We start from the raw sequence: 24,405 nt of genomic DNA on the forward strand, positions 1-24,405 counted from the left end.
TTGGGTCCCCTACTCACTGATGCAGTCGTATGCCATTTTCTGGGCAAGATGCTTTTTCTCTTCCTAGCAAGTAGATTGTTGCCATGCTAGTCACTCTTCTGTCTTTATTTACGGCTTGATTGCTACATGACTTGAGGAACAGGTATTTGAGTCAGAGTCTAAACTTGTATTTTCCTCATCCATGTTTACAGTTCTGTAGGCAGGAGTTCTTAGGGTTCCTTGTTCTTAATGTTGCATTGCTCTTGGGTCTCTGCAGTGCTGCCTATGACGCTGTTCTTGACAGAAATGTGGCCATTAAGAAGCTCAGCAGACCCTTTCAGAACCAAACTCATGCCAAGAGAGCTTACCGGGAGCTGGTCCTCATGAAATGTGTGAACCATAAAAACGTGAGTTTTTACTTTAACTCTCTGGCAGTGGGAGGAGGTGAGATTGGGGCAGGAAAATCCGTATGCCAGCTTGAGTAAGAAAGGCTTTCTTTACTTTGCAATTGCTGCCTCTCAAGATTGTTTATCCTGTCCATATGCTACATTTGCTTTCATTGTCCTCATGGTAGCTCTCTGCTTAAAAATCCTGTGAAAACCATATGGTGTGGAGGTGACGAATCTGATAGATATTTTCCCTGTTAAGAAATTGGCAGTATTTGGTTATCTACTTTAAATTAACCAGAGAGCTTCGTGCTTTTCCAAAATAAAACAAACAAAAACAAAACTCAAAAATATCTCAGAAAAATGTGCTTTATTTCTTTATAATTTAAATTTAATTATTAATGAGTGAAGATTTTTAGCTCCTCTTTCTTTTAGCTGTGGTCTGGCAGTGGCCTCTGACTGTTCTGGGTACACACTGTGCTTTGGCATCTTGCTTTCTGTGGGGTTGGGCAAGTGCACAGGGACGTATTTGCAAAACACTTCAGAACAGTCTTGTCAAGTACATTTCTCATTGGGACTCAGCAGGGACAGCGTCACCGAGCTTTCCTCCCCTCAGAGGGTGATCCTCCCCAACCACTGGCGAAGACCTCTGGGGTTCTCTCTGCACTTCCATTCTTTTCCGTAAGAATAAATGGGAGATAATTCTCATTTTAAAAAGACAATTAGAGTAAATTATTATAAGTATAGTCCATAAAATTTACTACCTATATACATTTAACGATGTGTTATTATTATAAAACCATAATAATAACTCCCTCTAGTTTTTCTTGAGTCTGGAAATCACAGAATATATGAAATTATCAGTTTTATAAACAAGTGGATTGTCATAAGGCTAACCATCTATCAGTGGCTCTAAGTAGAAGCAAATGTTGGAGTGTTTAGTTGAAAGATATTTGAAATACAAATACGTGGATTTAGGCCCAGTGACAGCGTTCCTTTTTTCCTCCATTACTCTACTCCAGTGCTTTTGGTTCAGTTCATTTGACAGATACTTGTTAAGTGTATAACATGTGCCAGGTGTAGACTTAGCTGCTCCAGCTGCTAAGATGCAGCAGTGAAAGTAAGGGAGACAAATCCCTGTTCATGTGATGCTCATGTTCTACTGGGGAGAGAAAGGCGGTCCACAGGACAGGCAGGTCAGTGTCTGGGATGCCAGACAGCAATACACGCTGTCAACTAAAACAAAGCAAGGAAGGAAGATAAAAAATTCTGGTTAGTCTTTTAAACAGGCTGAGCCTTACCCAGAAAGAGAAATTGTATGAAGTGTGCGCTCATCTCTAATTGGCCATGTAAGGAACATGATACTTGTAGAAAGGAAAGGAGAAAGGATAAGCAGGATGATTCCTAAGCAGAATCTTTCTGCTAAAGCAGTGTATTCTTTCAGTATGTTCAGTAAGGGCAGGAGAGAGATAAACCCCAGGACCAGTGCAATCTGTCTTTATGGTAACGGAGGACGATAACGACCATAGGCAAAAAATGGAAGATGGATGGTTACAAGCATTGAAGCAACTGTTGGGACGTTTTGACAGTTCTTGTTTTCATATATTTATATTTCCGTAATCCCCCTTGTATCCCCTATAATGCACTAAATACATTTGTGAAGAAATCCCCACTTACTTGGCCAGTTTGAGGGAGTAATACTCCCCATCCTTGACTGGAATATGGGGGTTCACATTTATACCTAAAAAGGATTTCCAAATTGAAATGATAATTTGTAAATGGCACCCTTCCTGCTACCCTTTTCCGTGTGTACATACACGTTTGTATGCATGCATGTATATAAGTCTATGGAAATAAATTTCTGGAATTTGTTAACAGAGAAGAAGTTCACTTACAACCAAATGTAAGTTTCACATTCGTTCTTGTAATACTAAGTAAAAACAGTCAGAATTCAAAACTATGCTAATGCTATGGAAAGCAGAGTAAAAGAGTGAAGCAATCCCCCTATTAAATTTTTAATAATAGAGAAGACAATCCATTTAGGAAATGAACACAGTTCTAGGAAGTGATAGCTGGTATGATTGTTGGGCCATGAGACACATTGATTCACAGCTGTGCATTTTAAGATGCTGGGATGAAAAGGAACTGAATAAGATTCCTGCCTGGAAACTGTTGAACTGAAATGCAAATACCTGTGATGATATGTTTCTAAAAATAAGATTTTTTAAAAGAGACACATGCACCCGCATGTTCATTGCAGCACTATTCACGATAGCCACGACATGGAAACAACCCAAATGTCCATCAACAGAGGATTGGATTAGGAAGATGTGGTGTATATACACAATGGAATACTACCCAGCCAGAAAAAAGAATGACATCATGCCATTTGCAGCAACATGGATGAAACTAGAGACTCTCATACTGAGTGAAATGAGTCAGAAAGACAAAGACAAATACCATATGATATCACTTATAACTGGAATCTATTATCCAGCACAAATGAATATCTCCACAGAAAAGAAAATCATGGACTTGGAGAATAGACTTGTGGCTGCCTGACAGGAGAGGGAGGGAGTGGGAGGGATCGGGAGCTTGGGGTTATCAGACACAACTTAGAATAGATCTACAAGGAGATCCTGCTGAGTAGCATTGAGAGCTATGTCTAGATACTCATATTGCAACAGAACAAAGGGTGGGGGAAAAATGTATACATGTAAGCATAACTTGATCCCCATGCTGTACAGAGGGAAAAAAATTAAAAAATAATAATAATAAAAAAAGCAAAAATAAGATTTTAAATTGGTTATTAGTAGGAACTAGGATTTATAAGGACCAAAAAAAGAGTAGAAATCCTCAAAGGGAAAATCAAAGATGATGAAGGTAATAAAACAAGGGCATAATAAAAGGAAATATTAGACTATATAGTGGGAAATTTACCTTTTAAAATAATAAACCCTGATTTATTTAAAATTGTAGTTCTATTTTCCAGATTAATTTTGATTACCTAGATTACTCACCAGGTAATCTGGATTAGCATTGTTCCATTTTTAAGGGTTGTTCGTGGTGTGTGTGTTTGTGTGTGTGTGTGTCCTACACACAGTCTCTGATGTTTTTGTTTGAACAAATATCAAAATGAATTACTTTCCAAGACTGAGGAAGTACTATACAAACAGGTTCACCATGTGTGGTCCAATGAGAGCTGTAGACGTTTTCAACTCATACCATAACTAAGTATACAGAATAAAAAAATAGTTTAATCACATATTTTAAAATATTTTGAAGCAATTTTATTTCTATGTATATGTTCCATATTGCAAGGTTACTTCAGAAGAGATAATATTATTTTTTTTAAATTACTCAATGAATTTTATTACATTTATAGTTGTACAACAATCATCACAATCCAATTTTATAGCACTTCCATCCCAAACCCCCAGCCCATTCTTCTTACCCCCCAACCTGTCTTCTTTGGAAACCATAAGTTTTTCAAAGTTTGTGAGTCAGTATCTGTTCTGCAAAGAGGTTCATTGTGTCCTTTTTTGAGATCCCACATGTCAGTGATGGTGTATGATGGGTGTCTCACTGTCTCACTGACTTCACTTAGCATGATAATTTTTAGGTCCATCCATGTTGCTGCAAATGCTATTATTTCTTTCCTTTTAATGGCTGAGTAATATTCCATTGTGTATATGTACCACATCTTCTTTTATCTACTCCTCTGTCAATGGACGTTGCTTCCATGTCTTGTCTATTGTATATAGTGCTGCAATGAACATTGGAATGTATGTTTCTTTTTGAGTCATGGTTTTCTCTGGATAGATGCCTAGAAGTGGAATTGCTGGATCAAATGGTAATCTATTTTTAGTTTTCTGAGGAATCTCCATGCTGTTTCCCACAGTGATTGCACCAATTTACATTCCCACCAACAGTGTAATAGGGTTCTCTTTTATCCACACCCTCTCAAGTATTTATTGTTTGTAGACTTTTGATGATGGCAGTTCTGGCCATTATGAGGTAATACCTCACAGTGGTTTTGATTTGCATTTCTCTAATAATTAGTGATGGTGAACATCTTTTCATATGTTTTTTGGCCATCTATATGTCTTATTTGGAAAATTGTTCAAATCCTCTGCACATTTTCAGACAGGGTTATTTTTTTGGTATTGAGCTGCAGGAGGTGCTTATAAATTTTGGAGATTAATCCCATGTCAATTGCTTCATTTGCAAATATTCTCTCCCATTCTGTGGATTGTCTTTTTGTTTTGTTTATGGTTTCCTTTGCTGTGCAGAAACTTTTAAGTTTAATCTTGGGTTTTTTGATATGATATAGTAATTGCCATGTATACACACACACACTCACAAACACACATAAGTATTAGATGGTATCGTGATTTTTTTCTCAGTAATTTCAAACTGCTAAAAGCATAAAGCATTCCCTAGAATTCATTGCATTTCTCAGATGCTGAAAATTGGTCTTTTTTTTTTTATTAGTTCCTGTTTCTGTACCATTTATGAACTTTACTGAAATTTATTAGTTCATGTTTTAAAGATCTGTAAATCTTAAATTTGTTTTTGAGAAATGGTTGCATCTATCCTATGAATAGAGATTGTTATCTATATTTTTTATTTTTGTTTCCCAGAGGCACTTTAGTATAGAATATTGAGCTGAAAGAAAATTTTGAATTATTTATGTGTGCAATGTATTTGCATAAAAAAGGTTTTTTCTTTTTAAAATTTACTTATGCTAGAAGGTAAACTTCTTTACTACCTAATATATAAAACAACTAAAGCAGGACACAGAAAAGTTTAAGAAACAAATTTTGGTAACTTTTTTAAAATTTTATTTTATTTTTTTGCATTTTTTACATTTTTATTATAGTTGATTTACAGTGTTCTGTCAATTTCTGCTGTTCAGCAAAGTGACCCAGTCATACATATATACACATTCTTTTTCTCTAATTATCTTCCATCATGTTCCATCACAAATGAGTGGGTATGGTTCCCCGTGCTATACACAGCAGGGCTCTCATTGCTTCTCTACTCCAGATGTAATAGTTTGCATCTACTAACCCCAAATTCCCAGTCCACGTCGCTCCCTCCCCCTGCCCGTTGGCAACCACAAGTCTGTCTTCCATGTCCATGAGTTTGTTTCTTTTCTATAGATAGGTTCATTTGTGCCACATTTTAGATTCCATATATAAGTGATAGGATATGATATTTGTCTTTCTCTTTCTGGCTTACTTCACTTGGTATGAGAAGCATTTTGATAACTTTTCAAATATATTTTCCATTAAATTCTTCATTGATATCATTCAAGATATACCTTTCCCCACACATACAATTGGAGTTTTAGTTTACATAATTCGAGTGTGAAATAGAAGCAAAAGAAATTAAAGTAACAGCACAAAAAAACCGTTTGCTTAGAATACCTCCCTTAGACCACTGCCTTGTTCCCTCGGAGGAAGACGTAGCCTTGCCAAGTCTTGCTGGGCATTTCATACTGCCTTACTTTTCTTACAAGGCTTTTTGTCTTTTTTCTTTATTTACATTTCAATCCTATCTTTACCAAGGAGAACCACACACTAAAGCAGTATAACAATTATATATCTTCTCTGACTCTTTTTTTTTCCTGCCTCCGAATTTGAGCTTTGTAATTGCATTTTAACCTGAAGACAGATCGCATGTCCTTTCTGAGTACCTTTTTTTAATGTTCTGTGAGACAGTTCTAGAAACGTTTTCTGACTTTTGTATTTCCATCATAGCACTGGCAAGTGACTTTGAGTTGGGAGAAATACTTGTTTAATTATACTTTTAAAATAATTAATTTTCTTTCTTTTTCTTTCTTACCTTCTTCTGTCCCTTCCACTGTCCCTTCCCCAGATTATTAGTTTATTAAATGTCTTCACACCCCAGAAGACGCTGGAGGAGTTTCAAGATGTGTAAGTAATAAAACTCATGAAGGAAGAGGGGAGCATAGCTTCCAAATAACTCGTGATATTGGCAAAAATAAAATGAATGAAATCCCTTTAAAGATCAGAGGGAGGTAAGGACTGGCAACAACTGAAAGGGCCCCAGCGATAGGATGGAAGGTTCTGTTTCTGGTGTTACTTCCGGAGAGATGCTTCTGCTACTTTGTGGCCTTCTGGCTCCTTGTATTTTTTGTACTATGTTCTTGGTTCAGACAGAATCAGGGAAGGTTTCTTACCTAGTCTGTATTTTAAAATTATTTTTAATTTGTTGATGAGCTTTCTAGAATGAGTTAGTTCACTTGGAGAAGTGTTAATGATGGGCATGATAAAAAAAAAAATCACCTGTAATCTTTATTTCTTTATTTTTGATGCTTTTGATTTCGTGCAAAAAACAAACAACAACAACAGCAGCAAAAAGCCCTACTCGAAACATAGTGACAATAAGCAGAGGTGAAGAAATGAGTCCTCACACACTGTCTTGTTTAACACAGACACACTGCATTTAATGGAAGATGCTAGTCTGAATTTTTTTCTTATTTGCAATCATAGTATCTGGGAAAGAGTTCAGAGAATTCAGGGTAAAGTGAGAACAAGACGAAGGTAGAAAATATACAAACAGGAGCTACACACTAATAAATGTATGGAGGTTCCCCAGCTAGGGGTCGAATCGAGCTACATACAGCTGCTGGCCTAAGCCACAGCCACAGCAAGGTAGGATCCAAGCCGCATCTGTGACCTACATTACGGCTCATGGCAAATCCAGATCTTAACTTGCTGAGCGAGGTCAGGAATTGATCCCACAACCTCACGGTTACTAGTCTGATTTGTTTCCATTGAGCCAAAGTGGGAACTACCCATAATTGGTACTTCTGTTAGCATCCTTGTAGTCAAGTTACTACGGCTAACACGCCTGCAGTCCTTGGAAGTTTTTCATGTTCTTAGTCCAGTCAGAGTTTGAGCTAGGAAGTTAGGAAGACTCACAGATTTGGGAGAGGTTTCTGGTTTGTTCGAGGGACTTCGCAGGTCTTGTGATTTGGAACTAAAACAACGTGGATCTACCTTGCAGTTACTTAGTGATGGAACTGATGGATGCCAACTTGTGTCAGGTGATTCAGATGGAGTTAGACCATGAGCGAATGTCTTACCTGCTATACCAAATGTTATGTGGCATCAAGCACCTTCACTCTGCTGGGATTATTCACAGGGTAAGACTGCGTACTACAGAATTATACTTAAGATGATTGTGAAGAAGAGGAAGAGCACCTGCTGATTATTTTCTGTGTGTAGGGGATCCTGGTTAAATGTCAGGTGCTTCCTCATTGATCTTACTGTAGAGTTAGCACACAGGCCACTAACGCGTAGGAGGAAACTTCAGCACACTCTAGTTGATTTTGTTTAACAGTTGGTTTCAGCTGAAGGAGAGTCAGCTTCTGAGAAGCCTCTTGTTTTCTAGCCCCGTGATTGGCAGAGGTCATATGTGCAGCTGAAACAAGACAGTTCATCTCCACTCTCTGTTTCTGGTCCCATAAAGACAGCTGCCCTGATCTGCTCTCCTGTAAGGCCTAGAAATGAAATACAAGCTGAGAGATTTATGTTGCCATATAGAGAAACCTAACAGATGACAGTAAATGATGGGGTTTTTTTCTTTCTAAAACCTCTTCCCTAGATGAGGCTAAATTGCAGAAATGTTACAATTCTATTCTGGTTTTTAAAAAGTTTCTGAGGACATTAAAACAAAAAGTCCAAAAACTGATTGTAAACTTCTCGGGGGCAGTGCTCTTTAATAGGGCTCTACGGTCAAGGGGTGAGCATCACTGCTGCTGCAAGATGGTCATGTTGATTGAGTAGCTGGAAATCATGTGTTCCATTTTATTCTGGCTCTTAACTTCTTCTCTTGTTCCTATTATCAGGACTTAAAACCAAGTAACATTGTAGTCAAGTCTGATTGTACACTGAAAATCCTGGACTTTGGCCTGGCCAGGACAGCAGGCACAAGCTTCATGATGACTCCTTATGTGGTGACACGTTATTACAGGGCCCCCGAGGTCATTCTAGGAATGGGCTACAAGGAAAATGGTAAGGATGCTTCTGAGTAGCAGCCAAGAAACTGTGAAGATGTGTTAGATGGCCAAGGGTACCATTCTCATGTATGTGAAGCGTTAAATGGGGCTGCCAGCTTTCATGTTCAGAGGTTTTTACTGCTAGGAAGAATCACATATTAAAAATATGAAGGATGTTTCTGAGAAATAAGCTATGCTAGAAGAACACTGAAATGTTATAGCTCAAAAGAATTGTAAGTGGAGTCTGATTAAAGAGTCAAGTGGATACTGATTAGCATACATGCTATATAGATACTGAGAAAAATTGCTGTTTAGGTGGCAGCTCAGCTCAAAGTGAGTATCAACAGGAAGACATCTATCTACTGCATTTAACCATTTGGCTTTATGTCACATCTTAGATTAATGGCCCTAGTCCTAGGAAAAGACAAAAAGATATCACAAATCTTTGGAGCAAGAATCTTTATAGATGCTCAATGCATAATCAATTTAGAGTAATCCAAACTGTTCAAGTTGGATAAGAGTTTCTTTAATACTTTAAACTGTTCTGTAAGTAATAGTTAAGGCAGCAATAACCTAGTAAGTTTTTATAAATTCCCAAACCATAGAGAGAGAAAAATATTAAATTTTGTACTATTGATTTCATAAGGGAAATATAGTATTCATGAACACTTTAAAAGCAAGGGAAGAAAGGATTTCAAAATGTATTCCAATTTGATTTTACTGAAATGAAGGATTTATAAAATACTTATTAGAAAACATTGCAGTATATTATTTTGAAAAGAATACCCTTAAAAGTAATGTGTATATTAAAAACATATACAATATACTTGGGAATTAAAATCATTTTAAATTAGAATGACATATACACACTCAGGGTACCTTCTACACTTTTTTTATATTCTGTTTGATTCCTAGCAATCTATAAGTTCTATAGAAATAATTGTTGTATTTTTATGTGAAGGTGCTACAGAGTACTTTTATGACAGTTCTCTGGCTACCAAGGTTTTAAGAATTTTCTTTGTGTTCTTCCAGATTAGAAGAGAGCCAATACCTTTGTCCATTTGTGCAGAGGGAGGGAAACGTTTCTAGGAAGGGCAGGTTTTCTTTGGGGACAGTGGCAGAATTCTGTCCCCTTTTGACTTGGAAGAAGACGACCTAGTCCTCTTCCCAAGGCAATACCACATCTAACTTATCTGGAAAAGAAAATATGTGTATATGTTCTTCATAAGTTATCTTTAAAATAGCAAAGGGGGAACCAATTAAAACCTCCAAGAAATACAGGAATCTGGGGTGGCAGGGCAGTGTCTGAATTTGGATTTTCAGATCTTTGCTGCAAAGATGGCATATGTGATCTCATTCCTAGTCCTTCCCTTACTAGAAAGATTGCAAGTTGCTGCCTCAGTGTTTTGGCTTCCCTAGATCCGTGGAGAAAGCATACCTAGCACCCTCGTGCTGCTCTCACATCCTTATGGGATGAAGGGTATCCTGCAGAAAACCCGCTTGCTGCCGCATCAGGCATGCCCAGCTATCCTGTGCACCTAACCCTGCCTTCTTCCCCAAGAAGCATTTTAGCCTAATGTTTTTGCCCCTAAGTTCCCTGTGTCCTTACTAAAAAGCGAGTTGGAAGAGGGTAAAGATTGGTAAGAGAAGGTGAAGCATGTTTGGCTAACACGTATGATGATTGAGAAACAAATACATGTGTATCACAACTTCTCAACACCGTTAATACTTCATGACTCCTTTATCCATGTACTAATTAATTACATATCTTTTTTCCTGAAGTATTTCATATAGAAACTGAAACTGATATTCGCTTACAAGAATAACTTCTGAAGGAAGAACTAAGCCCTGAATACCAGGGATTCCAGTACTTCTGCCTTTAAACCGTGGTTCCAGCCATTTCCTAGTTTCCCGGACTTGGTTGCATGTACCTTGTTTTGGACCATAGAAAAGGGGGCCTTTAGATGCCCTATTCCTTGTAACTAAATAGAATCACAAATGGAAACAGCTATCCCTAAAGGCTATTGAGATTATTTTCTCTGCATCCAGCAAATGACATCAAAAACCCTTTGGTGGCTTTTAGCCACCACCTGCCATGGACGTACTTTTGGTTAAGCTGCTGCTTTTCCATGTTAACCACTTATGGCACGGAAAGGGCAAATCTAAGGCACTCATAAAGTAATTTTTAATAATTCATTTGAGTTCTTATACTGGACATTGTTTATGTAATATTATGGTGCTGGTTTTAATTCATTTTTTTGGCCAACTTTTGGTGGGAGACAAAAATTGTACCTTCTAATCAAACTGTTCTTTTTCCTCCTCCTTCAGAGATCAATTATCTTAGTTAACTTTACTTTCCTCCCTTTTCTTCACTTCCCTCTCTCCTGTTCTAGTGGATATATGGTCTGTGGGATGCATTATGGGAGAAATGGTTCGTCACAAAATCCTCTTTCCAGGAAGGGACTGTATCCTTGTACCTTTTGCTGCAGCTTTACCTGTTTTGTTCTCTCTCCCTTTAAATACATAATGATTTTACCAGGAGAGTAAAGATAGAAGCAAAAAGTTGGGTAAGTGGAGTAATTGTGATTTTTTTAAAAAAAAATGATTATTTCTATAATCTGACCAGTGCTGAAGATTACCTACCTCAATGGTTTGTTTTAATTACATTTTCAATGGGTTTATTTTTCTTCTTAAATTATTTTCTTATCTGTAACTCAAAAATAGCAGTGTTATTTTTCACAAGTAGGGGAGGCCAACAAATCTCAAATGATTAAAATATATTTATAATTAGCGAAAGAAGTATAATTAGCAAAAGAATATTTGCAAGTATTATTCCTCTCCTTTCTAAAACCATGTTATGCTTCTTCAAATTGAGGCATAATCATTTCTCTTTTTGCTGACATCCTAAGCTTCTGTCCATACCTTTATTGACTTGAATTACTCTTGATACTATATTCTGTCTTAAATAGGCTACTATTGCACATCTTCCTTAAAACATGCACTTCCACATTTAAAAATCATCCCTGCTATTCAGACGGTTGGAGATCAGGCAGATTTAAAATAAGTTTTCCTCATTTGACTTGGAAAAGTGACTTAGACATAGATAATTGCATTTCCAGTGAAATTTAGAGCTTAAAAAATGAAATGTACAATATGGGAAATATAGTCAATTTAAAAAAAAGCAGTGTTGATTTGTATTCTACCACTATATTCTACTAGATTCCATCAGAAATTTCTTGGACAGGTTATCTCTGATATGGAATTATTAAATGAGCTGGGATATTTCTGAAAGGACCAAAAGTTCATGCTGTAACAAAGGCACATATTTGTGTTTGTTTATCAATAATAAACTCTGCATATGAATAGAAAATATATTTTTATAAATACGGAAATACCCTGCTTATACACAGTTGTACAAACCTAAGTCTAACTGTTGACAGCTTTAGCAGTGATAATGCATTTATGTAGGCATTTATTTATTCTGCTGGGTATTCGTAAGATATTCTCTAAATTTCAATAGTAATGTAAGAATAATGACATCGTCTAGAACTATACTATCCAATAGGTAGCCACTAGCCACATGTACCTCTTGAAATTATAAGTAGTCTGAATTGAGAGGGGCTATTTGTGCCAAATGCATGCTAGATTTTGAAGATATAAAGAAAACATGTAAAATATCTCAGTAATTTTATATTGATTATGTATTGAAATGATATTTCATTTTACTTTCATTTCAGGTTTTTAAATTGCCTATTTGTATTTTGAGGATCAATTACATACAAATCAATGTAGTTGGTTTGAGCGATATAATTCACATTTTTGATTTCATACAATAGTGGTAGGAATTTGTGTGTGTGTATTTTTGTCTTTGGGATGTAGTATGCTTCAGATAAAAAAAAAAAAAAAATCCTGGAGCTTCTCAATCAATTCTCAAAGTTGCACAGCTACATCTTTATATGCACTAATTAATGGAAGACAAAAGTCACAAAATATCTCATTTCCATATGACACTGTTGTTACAGGTCATCTGATTTCCATGTAGCATTGTTCCTCTGAGATCTAATTTAGCTATTCAGGTACTTATTGGGGTTTCTTTTCTTTTATTTTAGCAGTATTAAATTTAAAAGGCAATACAATTGAGAAAAATCAAAACTTTTTTAACCCAAAATACCCTTCAGATAAGCAAAGATAATAACACCATATTGATAATTCTACATTCTTCCAGAAATTGTTCTCATGGAGGTCTTTTTCTTCTCTTATATCCTAGTTTCTGTTTTAGAAAAATATTTGGCACTAAAAGTAAATTGTGCAAAAATCAATACATTGATTGGTAAATATGATCCTGGAAATTGAATAAACCCCAATACACAGAATATAGATTGTGATAAGGATTCGCATAGTCTTTTGTCTCCTGTGATGATTATGTAAAATATAGGTGTTTGATAGCCTAGTGCCATTTATGGTAATGAACCTACCTGCAGACCTAAAAATCAGTGGAGAAGTTACCTAAAGACATTCAGAGGAAAATGTCTCGCTTAAGTTAAATTTTACTTAAATATCCAGATGAAATGCATTGAAAGAAGTGCCATCTCATTGAAAATGTCTCCACTGGATTTAAATTTTTGCCTGTAATTAAAACTTACAATTTAATGTCTTAGTCATGACCATATTTAAAAATTAAACTAAACCATAGACATCCCTATTAAATAATGGACTACATGCACTCTGTGTTTTTGAGTAGAATTGCTTCATTAATTTTTATATGAGGTTATTATCATTTTGTGATTAGAACTTACTACCAATATTAAAGGGATCAGGGCATTGAAGTAACTATGATGATCAGACTCAAGTGTTGGGGCTGATGGAAGGTATTTATGGGGAGAAGAATCGTACCAATATTTTAGCGTATTGAAGGGATTCCAGCATTTACTGGAAATAATATCAAAGTTTAGTATATGCTAATTTATATCTTGACTACTTAGATTCTTCAGGACTTTAAAAAAAATCTAGGTGAGTAATTCACTTAGGATTATTCAGAATAATCTCTGTTGAATTTCCCTGAGGCTGAAAAATGATGTAATACTCTATCATCATAATCAACATTTTTCCTCTCTCTGGACAGCACTTTTTAATGTTCCCTTTTTATTTATTTATTTATTTATTTATTTTGTCTTTTTTTTTGCTATTTCTTTGGGCCGCTCCCGCGGCATATGGAGGTTCCCAGGCTAGGGGTCGAATCGGAGCTGTAGCCACCGGCCTACGCCAGAGCCACAGCAACGCGGGATCCGAGCCGCATCTGCAACCTACACTACAACTCAGGGCAACGCCGGATCGTTAACCCACTGAGCAGGGGCAGGGACCGAACCCGCAACCTCATGGTTCCTAGTTGGATTCGTTAACCACTGCGCCACGACGGGAACTCCTAATGTTCCCTTTTTAAATCTGGACCCTAAGCAAAAATAGTAAAACACCTTGACAAACTGGGAAATCCTATGACATTTTCATTGATGACTGAAGTTTTAGCAATTTTCCTCTGTTAAAATTGTCTTTGCCTTTTGAGAAACTCCGGGTGGGTTTCGTGACTGTTGATATGATCCAGATGATATCACAAGTTGGTTTCTTGACTACTAAATTAAGGTGCTGGCAAAATACATCCATACATATTTACTTTCCATTCATTAGTTCACTAACTTTTTTAATATCCAAAGGAGCAGTTATAAAGCGTTTTAATCATGTAAAGAGTTTCTTAATTATACCAGCATAGACTATTATACACTCAATTTTCATTATGGTTTTATGATTAAAATCTATTTCATAGCATATATGTTGACATAATATATAATATCACTGATAATTCTGAGGCTCATGATGAACTTCAAGTCAGAAAACAATAAATATGCCAGGTCCATTTATCTTCCTTACCTAATCTGTGAATCATATAAAAGGCATCAGTGACTCTGCATTTTATTAAGATTTTATTTCTTTAATAATAACTTATAGTAAAGCAGTTTTATAATACTCTTAGAAATCTTTTTTTAAGGACTGTCTAGTCACCAACTCCTTCCGCCCACCCTGCAATGCGCCCAGGGCATGCTGTATTCTTGATCACAAAGTCTCATGCAATATACCAATATAGTTTTTGTATAATACCAGTGCTTTCCCAAAGCCTGCTTCTTTTAGCTATATTCTTTCTACCTTATTTTTTCAATTCTACTTCAAATGGTAGCATCTCTTTTGAGCAAGGCCTGTGATGTTCCTTTGAGTTATGGCCAGAGTTTGCTGGATCTGGGGAATGTTAAAAATAGGCATACCACATTCATTTGGAACTTGTGGACCTGAAGCATATCATCTCCAATTAAAGCTGACAGTTAGACTGCTAAAACACTGCCTCCTGCCTTTCCCTCTGAGGACATGAAAAATTTCAGTTAGAAAGAAAAGGATATCCATGTAATCTTTCTGAGAAGCCAAGATATTAAGGAACAAGTAAATGATTTGCCAAAAATATATTTGAATAAATAAAGCAAGCATCCTCCGATTAACTGAACGTCATATCTCATCTATGCTTGGGCAAGTGAAAGTTAGGAATAATCAAAGTAAGGTGAGCAAAAATTGGATGTTGTGGATTATTATATATATCTAGTACAAATAGATATTCTTAATCCTTCTCTCTTTGAAATAACTGTGCTTACTTCCTAATAAACTTTGGCAGCTAATACATTGCTATAGTCTGATAGTCTTAATGTCTAATATTAAGGCAATACAGCATTATTTCAAACACTACGCAATTATGAATTTAAATAAAATCGGGATGTACAAAATCAGTAGTCATTCTTTCACACCCATAAGCAAATTGCCAATAATCACAAACACTGGAAATAAAAAGACAGTTTATTTTTCTTTGCTTAAGAGACTATATTTTCACCATGCATTTGCTAATACTCTTCTCTCTTATTACTACATTGAGAAAATATGAGTGAGACAGGAATCATTAGAGAGGGAGCTAGAGATTCTGAGGTGATCTGAAAAGATGGAAGGACAGCATAGTTATAAGAGGAAAATCCCTCTCCCAAGACATTTCGAGGAGGCCAGAGTCTACTGGAGGACAGGATCAGGCAGAGAGGTGGTACGGAGAGTTCAGAGGGAGAAACAGCAAGAGGACACAAAGTGAGGGAGACACAGAGAGCGGGCTTGAGGGGTGGAGCAGAAGGCAGGAAATGCAGTGGCTGGATCTTGGCTCCTTGATGCTTTGGAGAGGACCAGGCAAAAAGCTCCACCTGGACTGCTGGGTCCCCCAGGGCTCCCCTGTCTCCCCGAAATGGGTAAGAAAGGTTTCTTATTATTTTTCCTTATCCCTCTACAGTTCTGTACACAGTGTACTGAACGATCTTTAAAAATAAAGTGAACTGTTTGGGGGGGAGAAGAACAAATCACAAAACACATTTCTGTGATATTCCATTTAACTGCTCTTGGCCTGAGGACTCTTAGAACAAAGTTCATCAACAGTGATACCTATCGTGGGACCTCCAGCGGTCCATGAGTCTCCAGTCCATAGGGCTCAAGAGCTGGCTTCTGGTCCTCTTCACTTAGTCATGTGACATTGCCCACCAACTTTCGTTTACTTTGTAAAATATCACCTTACAGGGCTGCTCTGATAGTTGTCTGATACATATAAACATTAGATGTTTACAAACATACACATATCTGTAAATACCTAAAGATAAGGAACTCCAGTTTTTGTGGTATGAAGTTAGCCAGGGGGCACTCCAGCTCAAATAATCTTCAAATTGAATTAGATAACCTATAAAAATAGAAATAACTAGGAGTTGCCACTGAGGCATGATGGGTTGAGAACCCGACATTGCTGCAGCTATGGCATAGGTTGTAGCTGTGGCTCAGATTTAATCCCTGGTGGGGAACTTCCATATGCCAGGGGTGCAGAAAATAAAAAAGTAACTAAAAGATCACCTGGGGGTTCCCATCGTGGCTCAGTAGTTAACAAACCCGACTAGTATCCATGAGGATTCGGGTTCAATCCCTGGCCTCACTTAGTGGGTTAAGGATCTGTCATTGCCATGAGCTGTGGTGTAGGTCATAGACACAGCTCGGATCCCACGTTGCTGTGGCTGTGGTGAAGGCTGGCAGCTGCAGCTCCGATTGGACCCCTAGCCTGGGAATCTCCATATGCCATGGGTGTGGCCCTAAAAAGACAAAAACAAAAAACGACATTAGAGTTTAGGAGTCGTGGCTCAGTGGTTAACGAATCCGACTAGGAACCATGAGGTTGCAGGTTCGATCCATGGCCTTGGTCATTGGGTCAAGGATCTGGCGTTGCTGTGGCTGTGGTGTAGGCCTGCGGCTGGACCTCCTATTCGACCCCTAGCCTGGGAATTTCCATATGCCGCGGGTGCGGCCCTAGAAAAGACAAAAAAAAAAAAAAAAAAAAAAAACCACCTAGAATAAAAAAAATTCTCAAATGATGAGAAACCAGAATTATATGTGAATTAGACAGTAGAAGGAAAGATAATGAGTAGTTTTCACTTACTAAAGCACTTCTGCAAGTTGATGTCCAGAATGAAGTGAGGATAATTACCTGAATCTTCAGGGAGCTTGTATTTAATTTGGTGATAATGTGAGAGATTCAAAGCCAGAATTGACTATTTGTTTATCAGAACAAGAAAAGTTTAAAGAAAAAAACCATTTTTCCAACATCAGGATTTCTTTAAATTCTTTATATACACTGCAGAATTTCATAGATTTTAAAAATAAAATATTTTGGGTGCGGTAAAAAAAATTGTTTGTCTTTTTATGGAGAATATTTTGAAAATCCATTAGTCTAGAGTTTTACTGATAACAACGTATAGTTTAAGATTTTCTCCTTACTGTAACTTTCAGCGGGTTTTTCTCTGTTTGGTTAAAAAAGCAAATCAATGATATAACATCTATAAAATGCAGGTTAAAAGTAGTAGGATGCCGTAGGAGTTATAAAGAAAGAAAATCAAGTTGAATAGGTAGACTCAAGGGGAAACTCTTCCTCTGTTTCCTGGAATTAGATTATTTAGCATTGTGTTCCATGAATATTTAAGGGTCACACCCATGGCAAATGGAAGTTCTCAGGGTAGGGGTGCAATTGGAACTGTAGCTGCTAGCCTACACCACAGCCACAGCAAGGTGGGATCCGAGCCTCATCTGTGATCTACACTGACAACCCCGGATCCCCGACCCACTTCATCAGGCCAGGGATCAAACCCACATCCTCATGGATTCTAGTTGGATTCATTTTTGCTGAGCTGCAACGGGAACTCCTCCATGAATGTTTTTCATTTTTCTTACTTTGATTAACAAGGGCAAAATAGGAACACTGGCAGTTTATTTATGCATATATTTTATAATTCCATCATTGCACTGAAGTTTAAAACCATGTGCTTTTGTTAAGAATCTAATTCAATTTATAACTTTTAAAACAACTTTTTCAAAGAAATGGTGTACTGATTTTAGAAACCCATATTAAATCTTCTCGCTATTGTACTTTGAGGTATTTGTTGAAAGAAAATTTATCAAAGCCCATTGTCTGAATCCTATGCAATTCATTAATCCTATTAATGAAGCTATAATTAGGTTAAGGAGAAAAGCGGTGTTGTCTCACAATTATGTTACCAGAGCCACATAATCTCCTAGACAGGAAACATTTGCCTGGTTGCTGGATAAAAGCTCCCATCACCTAAAAAGCATTTCATCATAGATTGCACTCCAGGCCATTAGCGTGTGGAAGTAGCAATAAAGTATTTAGATTTAATCTGCCAGGGCCTATATCATATCATTTCTGTCTCTTGGCTAGAGTAGAAAAAAGATAATTTAGTATAATTTAATGCCTGACAAATTATATGACATTTGAGATTTTCTCACTTAGAACATTGATAACCATATTTTAGTAACACCAAAACTTACTTAACATTCTTTCTGAGGAAAGTGACTCAGTTTCTGAGCGTCACAGTTGCAAATGAATCTATTTTCTGCCTGTGGGGATACTGATGATGGGAGGGAAATGTAAAGAATCAGAATCATAAAAGCAGCCAGAATTCTACTGGTTAGCATGCGTGTACACAACTCTTAACGAGAAACCCAACTACCATTTCAGACCATCTCAGAAAGCATCAAAATCCAGTTTCCAACTCTGATTGACTTTGCCCGGTTTCTTCTAAGTTCTCTGCACAGTCTGTATTTGTTAGAATATCTTGAAAATTTCACAAAATAATCCAGTTTCACCTTTATGTGTAGCTATACATATTAGTTGAGAGAAAGCTTACTACTACCCTTTGTCCCAACAAGATTTAGTGTCAAATTCTTTTATTACCTATTAACTGTTTTTAATTGTGATGACTAATTCATAAAATTTGATGCAGTGGTTTTCTTAATCCTGTCTTGAGTAATAAAAATCTGTATGAATCCATGTACATATACTCCACTGTTGTAATTCATAATAATAGAGCTTATCATTTCCAGGCACTAGGCTTAGCACTTAAGTGGCATAAGCATGGATAGTCTGTAGGAATAGTGAATCCTGATGAAAGTTATATGGAAATTGGAAATTGGGGAGTTCCCATCGTGGCTCAGCAGAAACGACCCTGACTAGTATCCGTGAAGACACAGGTTCTATCCCTGGCCTCGCTTAGTGAGTTAAGGATCCGGCATTGCCATGAGCTGCGGTGTAGGTTGCAGACGAGGCTTGGATTCAGCATTGCTATGGCTGTGGTGTAGGCCAGCAGCTGTGGCTCCTCTTCGACCCTTAGCCTGGGAACCTCCATATGCCATGGGTGAAGCCCTAAAAAGAAAAAAAAAAGAGAAAGAAGTTGGAGATGTTTTCAGGGTATTATTGCCCAGAAAATATACATTGAATAAAGAAAATGGAATTCAATATATTCATCAGTAGTTCAGATTTTGAGTTTATATCTCTCTGCATTACATCAATGCAAAAGCCTTTGATCTATAAAGGCTATTGGAGGTTCTGATGTGAAGAAGATACGTTTCCAAAAATGTGCTCCTTTTACTTTGGAATATCTGTATCCAGCAGTCACACAAATAAGAACTAGGAGATATACCAGTTATTAAACCAACAACTGTCTAGAGCCAATTGAGATTGAAGCAACACAGGACTAAGATTCCACTCAGGTCATCTGTTGTTGTTGTTGTTGCTGTTGTTTAAAGGCATATGAAAGGGAGAGTGAAAATCAAGGCATTTTAATCTGAAAGGTGAAATTTTGTCAGTTTACGGAGAAGAACGGTTGGGATCATACATTACATTCACACATTTTAAGATTATTATTTGGATTAGGGAACAGGATAATTCCTGTTTAGATAATGGAGAGAAGTTCCATGGAGTTAACTGAGATGCTGGGTGTAGAATTACTTTCCAAGTGGTTTCAACAGTTCAAAGGATTGCTTAGGTAGTAGTGAGCTTCTCTTATTGGAAATATTTCTTATGTATATAAATATAGGATATAATATAATATTAAATACAAACAAAATAAACCTTTCCCATATCTATTTAATTCCAGTATATAAGATAGTGCATATAATACATGATGATACACAGCTGACATTTATGGAGAACTTACTATGTACCTGGTAGTGTGGAAGGATCTTTATCAGGCATAATCCTTTTAAACTTAACTTTTTTTAAAAAATAAATACTATCATCCACATTTTAGAGGATGGAAAGAGAGATGAAGTAACTTGGCCAAGGGTATACAATTAGAAGGCGATGAAGTTGTTCCTGTAGCAGGAAAAAGGTGATTATCTGCCAGAGATAACATAGAAGAGGTTTTTTTTAATATAGAAATAGACTTCTATAGACAGATAGTTCCCTGACTTCTAGACAGATAGTTTTCCCAAATGCTTGAATGAATACAGGCAAGAGAAAACCTTGTTGATTGAGTTTTTAGCTCTATAATTATCTATCTCTCCCCTGATAGCTATAAAAATAAATATATAATAAATAACAACTTAGACTGGTCACTTGGTACAGTATGATAAGAAAATTTGCAATTCAAAAACAAATCCATTTTTGGAGATCTTTTTTTTCCCCTTTAATCAAAGTACTCACAAAGCAACCTCTTGTGAGACAGATATTATCTGGAATTATAAATGCATTAATAATAAAGGGATGCACAACTGTTTGCTCTATCTTTCCCTGATATTTTTGCATGTCACTTGCTTTCCTAAAGTGGAAGCAAAACAGATTTGCTTCTCTGGGTATGCTTATCACCTCCAAAGCTGTAACCATTTCTTTGCAGTGATCACTCTGTTTAGGTGTTAAGTCAAACTTTGGAAACCTTGGGTTTAACTTGAGTGAGATTTTCACATTGGAAGGAATCTCACAAGGAGTTCTTTAAGGTCACTGCCAAATTACAAGATGTAATTTGAAGAGTAAGTGGAACAAAATTGTAGGATGCTGCTGCCTGAATGCCTTTCCCTGTTTATTCCCCTCTCAACTTCCCTTATTCTTCTAGGTTATTTTCCCCATAAAAATGACCTATCTTTTTTTCTGAGTTCTTACTAGGAACGCGTGAGTCACCAAGTATAGTTAAAGAGAGAGATGTCACTTTGACTTTCCCCATTTTGCCCCTTCCTGGGTACCTGCTGCCCTAGCTTCCTGGTTTAAGTTCTGGATGATAACTGGCCATAACAGAGAGACCACTGTAATTTCACCTTGAATTCCAGGTTTCTTTTGATTCACAGTCTCAGAAGAAATGTCACCTCTTTAAGTTATGCTGTTTATTTCATGTTGAACCATTCTGTTTTGTAAGCCAGCGCTTCTTAATTTTTACAAAGCAACCATGTTTATGAGACTGAGACAGGGCTTCCTGTTTCGAAACATGCTCCCTTCGGTGGGAGTCAATGAGATTGAACCAGCATATTCCAGAACACGCGTTCTTGAATTGGCATTTCACTTCCGGAAATTTATTCATATTTATAAATAAGAGTAGGTGTATTTTATAAAAGAAACCCTTTCTTCCGAGGTTGCTGGCAGCTCAGCTTTTCTTTTCCTTTTTCCCTCCAAGTATGGTATACAAAAGAATGAAAGAGAAACCGATTTGCATGTTTCCCATATTAACACAATCTAGAATAATTTACAATACAAATCAGTAGGATTCTAGTAGATGAATGCAAATTAGACCTTTTAAATCAGAAACTAAATTAATCATTGAATTATAATTGCAAAGTAATATTATCATACATTAGGTAGCATTGAGAGGCATTGTTTGTTCAGTTGCATAGCAGAAAGGGCCCTGACGGTGTAGTGTTCGCACCATCCCAGTTTTAAAGCACTGTTTCATACTGGCCTCTTAGCCAGTCAGTAAAAGGTTGGACCCTTGCTCTGTGGCATAGATAGCTAAGTGTTTTCATTTATTTGCTGTTCTATTCCTGTCTTCTTGTTTATCTTCATTTCATTTTTGTTTTCAGTTGACATGTGGTCAGTAGGGTGCATCATGGGAGAAATGATAAAAGGTGCAGTGCTGTTTCCTGGCACTGATCGTATCCTTCGCAGCCAGTGGCATCTATGGGTGTCCTTCTCTATCCATTCCTTTTGGTCTCCAATACAATATTGCTGATGGTATATATTCACTGTCCTTCAAGGGGCTCTGCAGTGAGACTGCAATGTCAGATATTTACCAGCGGGCATTATGGTAGGGTAACCTTGCCTCCTAGCAAGATCTTATGTGGGTAATACAGAATCAAATATGAAACATTCAACATGATATCCGAAGGTCTGCCTTAAATCAGTCCTCTCGCAGCTAGTCACAGCAATAGACTCTTTTTTACTTTTTTTGTGAAAGAAATTTTAAAATTAAGTTATATTCATAACTATATAATAAATGACAAAATCTTTCAGTTCAAGGTTGAAGACATATGCTTTTACATCCTAAGAAATGTTCACTTGGCATGGAACTCTTTTGTCAGATTTATGTGCACTCACATATACAGTAGGCTTATTATTAACACATATTCAGAGAGCATGCATGTGAATTTCATTTTAAAATTGATCTTCTGAAATTCTTTTTCTCATATGCTTAATTTCTAGGAATAATAGCTCCACTTCTTATTTTGTCCATATTATTAACAAGTGCATAATTAAGACTTCATTAATTAATAATGATTATGTGAAATATCACTTGGATAAGTAAAAGTGAACCTCTCAAGTAGCTAGTAGCACGTAAGGATTCTAGAGGCTCTGCAGTAATAAAAAGGTATAGATAGTGTGTGATTTTGTATATGGGTATATAATGGCTTATTTTCTTTAGCTAAATATCCTCCTACTTTTTGTCACTTATGAAAGTATTATATCCTCATCATCCTAAAGCTAAAAGCTCTTGCTTAAACGATCATAATTCAAAACCAAAATCTAGCCTATAATAGTGAGGTTTTAATGTATAATTAAATGTAATTGCTAATATTGTAGCCTAACTATATTACAGTTATCCATTTGCTTTGGGGATTAATACATTACATATATATAGTTTCATGCATATACTCTCTGTATGTATTAAAGGACCAGTTTATGAAACAACTGAGTTAGGCACTCAGTTTTTGTTATACTAAAAGAAAAATTAAGCTGGAAATGTTTTATTTAGTTAAATAATGCTATACTACTTTTGATTCTATTCTTACCAGAAACTTTTTTCCTAGTCTTATATATGATACACATTGATTTCTAAAAATGTTATGTCTGCAGTGCAGTTTTGTCTCCTATATATACATATACATTATTAAATAACGTCTATAAATATACTACATTCGTGTTTACGTTAATGCTCTTTAAAGAGTATGTTGACTTGATAAAAACTAAATTCCTTCAGGTTTTTGAAAAATGGGATTTCTTTGATCCCAATGTTTTATAAACTTGAGTTTGGTTTTGGACGTGAACATGAAACAGTTTAGCTTTAGCTAATTTTAGACATTTGGTGAAAGTAGACTCTGTCCATTTTATACTCTGATTTTTTCAGAAGTTCACTGTGTTTAAAATTGATCACTAAAGTGATTATTTGTTACCTGTAAATTAAAATGTTTGACTTTCATTACTTTTCTTACACATCCTATTAAAGAAAATCACATCAGATTTCCTCAGCTGAGTTGTTAAATACAAATAACATTCCTTAGAATCCATGTTTTGGGAGAAGTTGCTTGGTTATCATTTCTTAACTTGAGTATCAAAATGCCTTGTAAGTAAGACTTTGGATTGCTGTTAAAAAGTCTCTTATTAAATGTCCTCTCAATACCTGAGCTTGATGTTTTTATATTGGGTTATTTCTGAAGCTCTCGTGTAGGGATACCTTTGTCAATTTTTTGAAGGGCAAATGGGAATTGATTTCTGAAGGGTGTCCTTGAGTGTAGGATATGGTCTTCTCATGATTTCAAACATGTCGGTAAGTTTAAGTATTTTTCAAGCAAACAAATTATGAACATTGAATATTATAATGTTAAACTCTTAAAATGCGAGACAGATTAGTTATTTTTTTAAAAAATTCCCTGTTATTAAGAAGGACGTCTGAAAGCGGCAATAAAATTATATCTAAATCTATTAGATATACAATATGTATCGTCTACATCTATACATACGTCATAGGGACTAATTATTTTTATTCAACCTATCCTCATTTATATGAAGACATTCTCAAAATAAATAATTAATAGTTCTTGTAATGTAAGCTACGCATAACTTCTTAATATATGCAATAACTCAACAGGAAAACTTAAAATATTAATAAAGTTATTACCCTTTATCTTTTACGCCTAAACAAATTCAACACATTATTTTTAGCACTGAGAAATTTAGATAGCCAAGAGCATTTCTTAAAATTTTATATATTTATATGCTGCTTTATTAGTAGATGTATTTTTAAATACATATTAGTTAAATTTTATTCAAGTCAAATGTTTTTAACTTCTACAGAAGAATCAGGATTCAACTATTGATATACTTTTGGGAGATCTCCTAATTTCATCCTGGCA

General features: G+C 36.1%; 1 protein-coding gene across 38 annotated transcripts in view; it reads left to right on the plus strand.

Moving 5' to 3' along the window:
• MAPK10 (mitogen-activated protein kinase 10) overlaps positions 1 to 24,405 on the plus strand; it is a 454,812-nt gene that overhangs the window by 373,490 nt on the left and 56,917 nt on the right. For 19 of the 38 annotated variants that reach the window (XM_084973649.1, XM_084973666.1, XM_084973661.1 and 16 more), the window contains 5 exons: positions 257 to 386; positions 6,249 to 6,307; positions 7,404 to 7,542; positions 8,248 to 8,413; positions 10,791 to 10,862. In XM_084973649.1, coding sequence (XP_084829775.1) covers positions 257 to 386; positions 6,249 to 6,307; positions 7,404 to 7,542; positions 8,248 to 8,413; positions 10,791 to 10,862 — 566 coding nt within the window. Of the gene's footprint in view, positions 1 to 256; positions 387 to 6,248; positions 6,308 to 7,403; positions 7,543 to 8,247; positions 8,414 to 10,790; positions 10,863 to 21,858; positions 21,931 to 24,405 lie in introns of all 38 variants that reach the window. The other 19 variants (XM_084973669.1, XM_084973657.1, XM_084973670.1 and 16 more) reach the window with 2 other exon arrangements.

The sequence above is a fragment of the Sus scrofa genome, chromosome 8, assembly GCF_054392235.1.
Source record: "Sus scrofa isolate SSC_HxYL_T2T_F1_AM1 chromosome 8, Sscrofa_HxYL_maternal_Yorkshire_Landrace_v2.0, whole genome shotgun sequence".
Classification (NCBI taxonomy): domain Eukaryota; kingdom Metazoa; phylum Chordata; class Mammalia; order Artiodactyla; family Suidae; genus Sus; species Sus scrofa.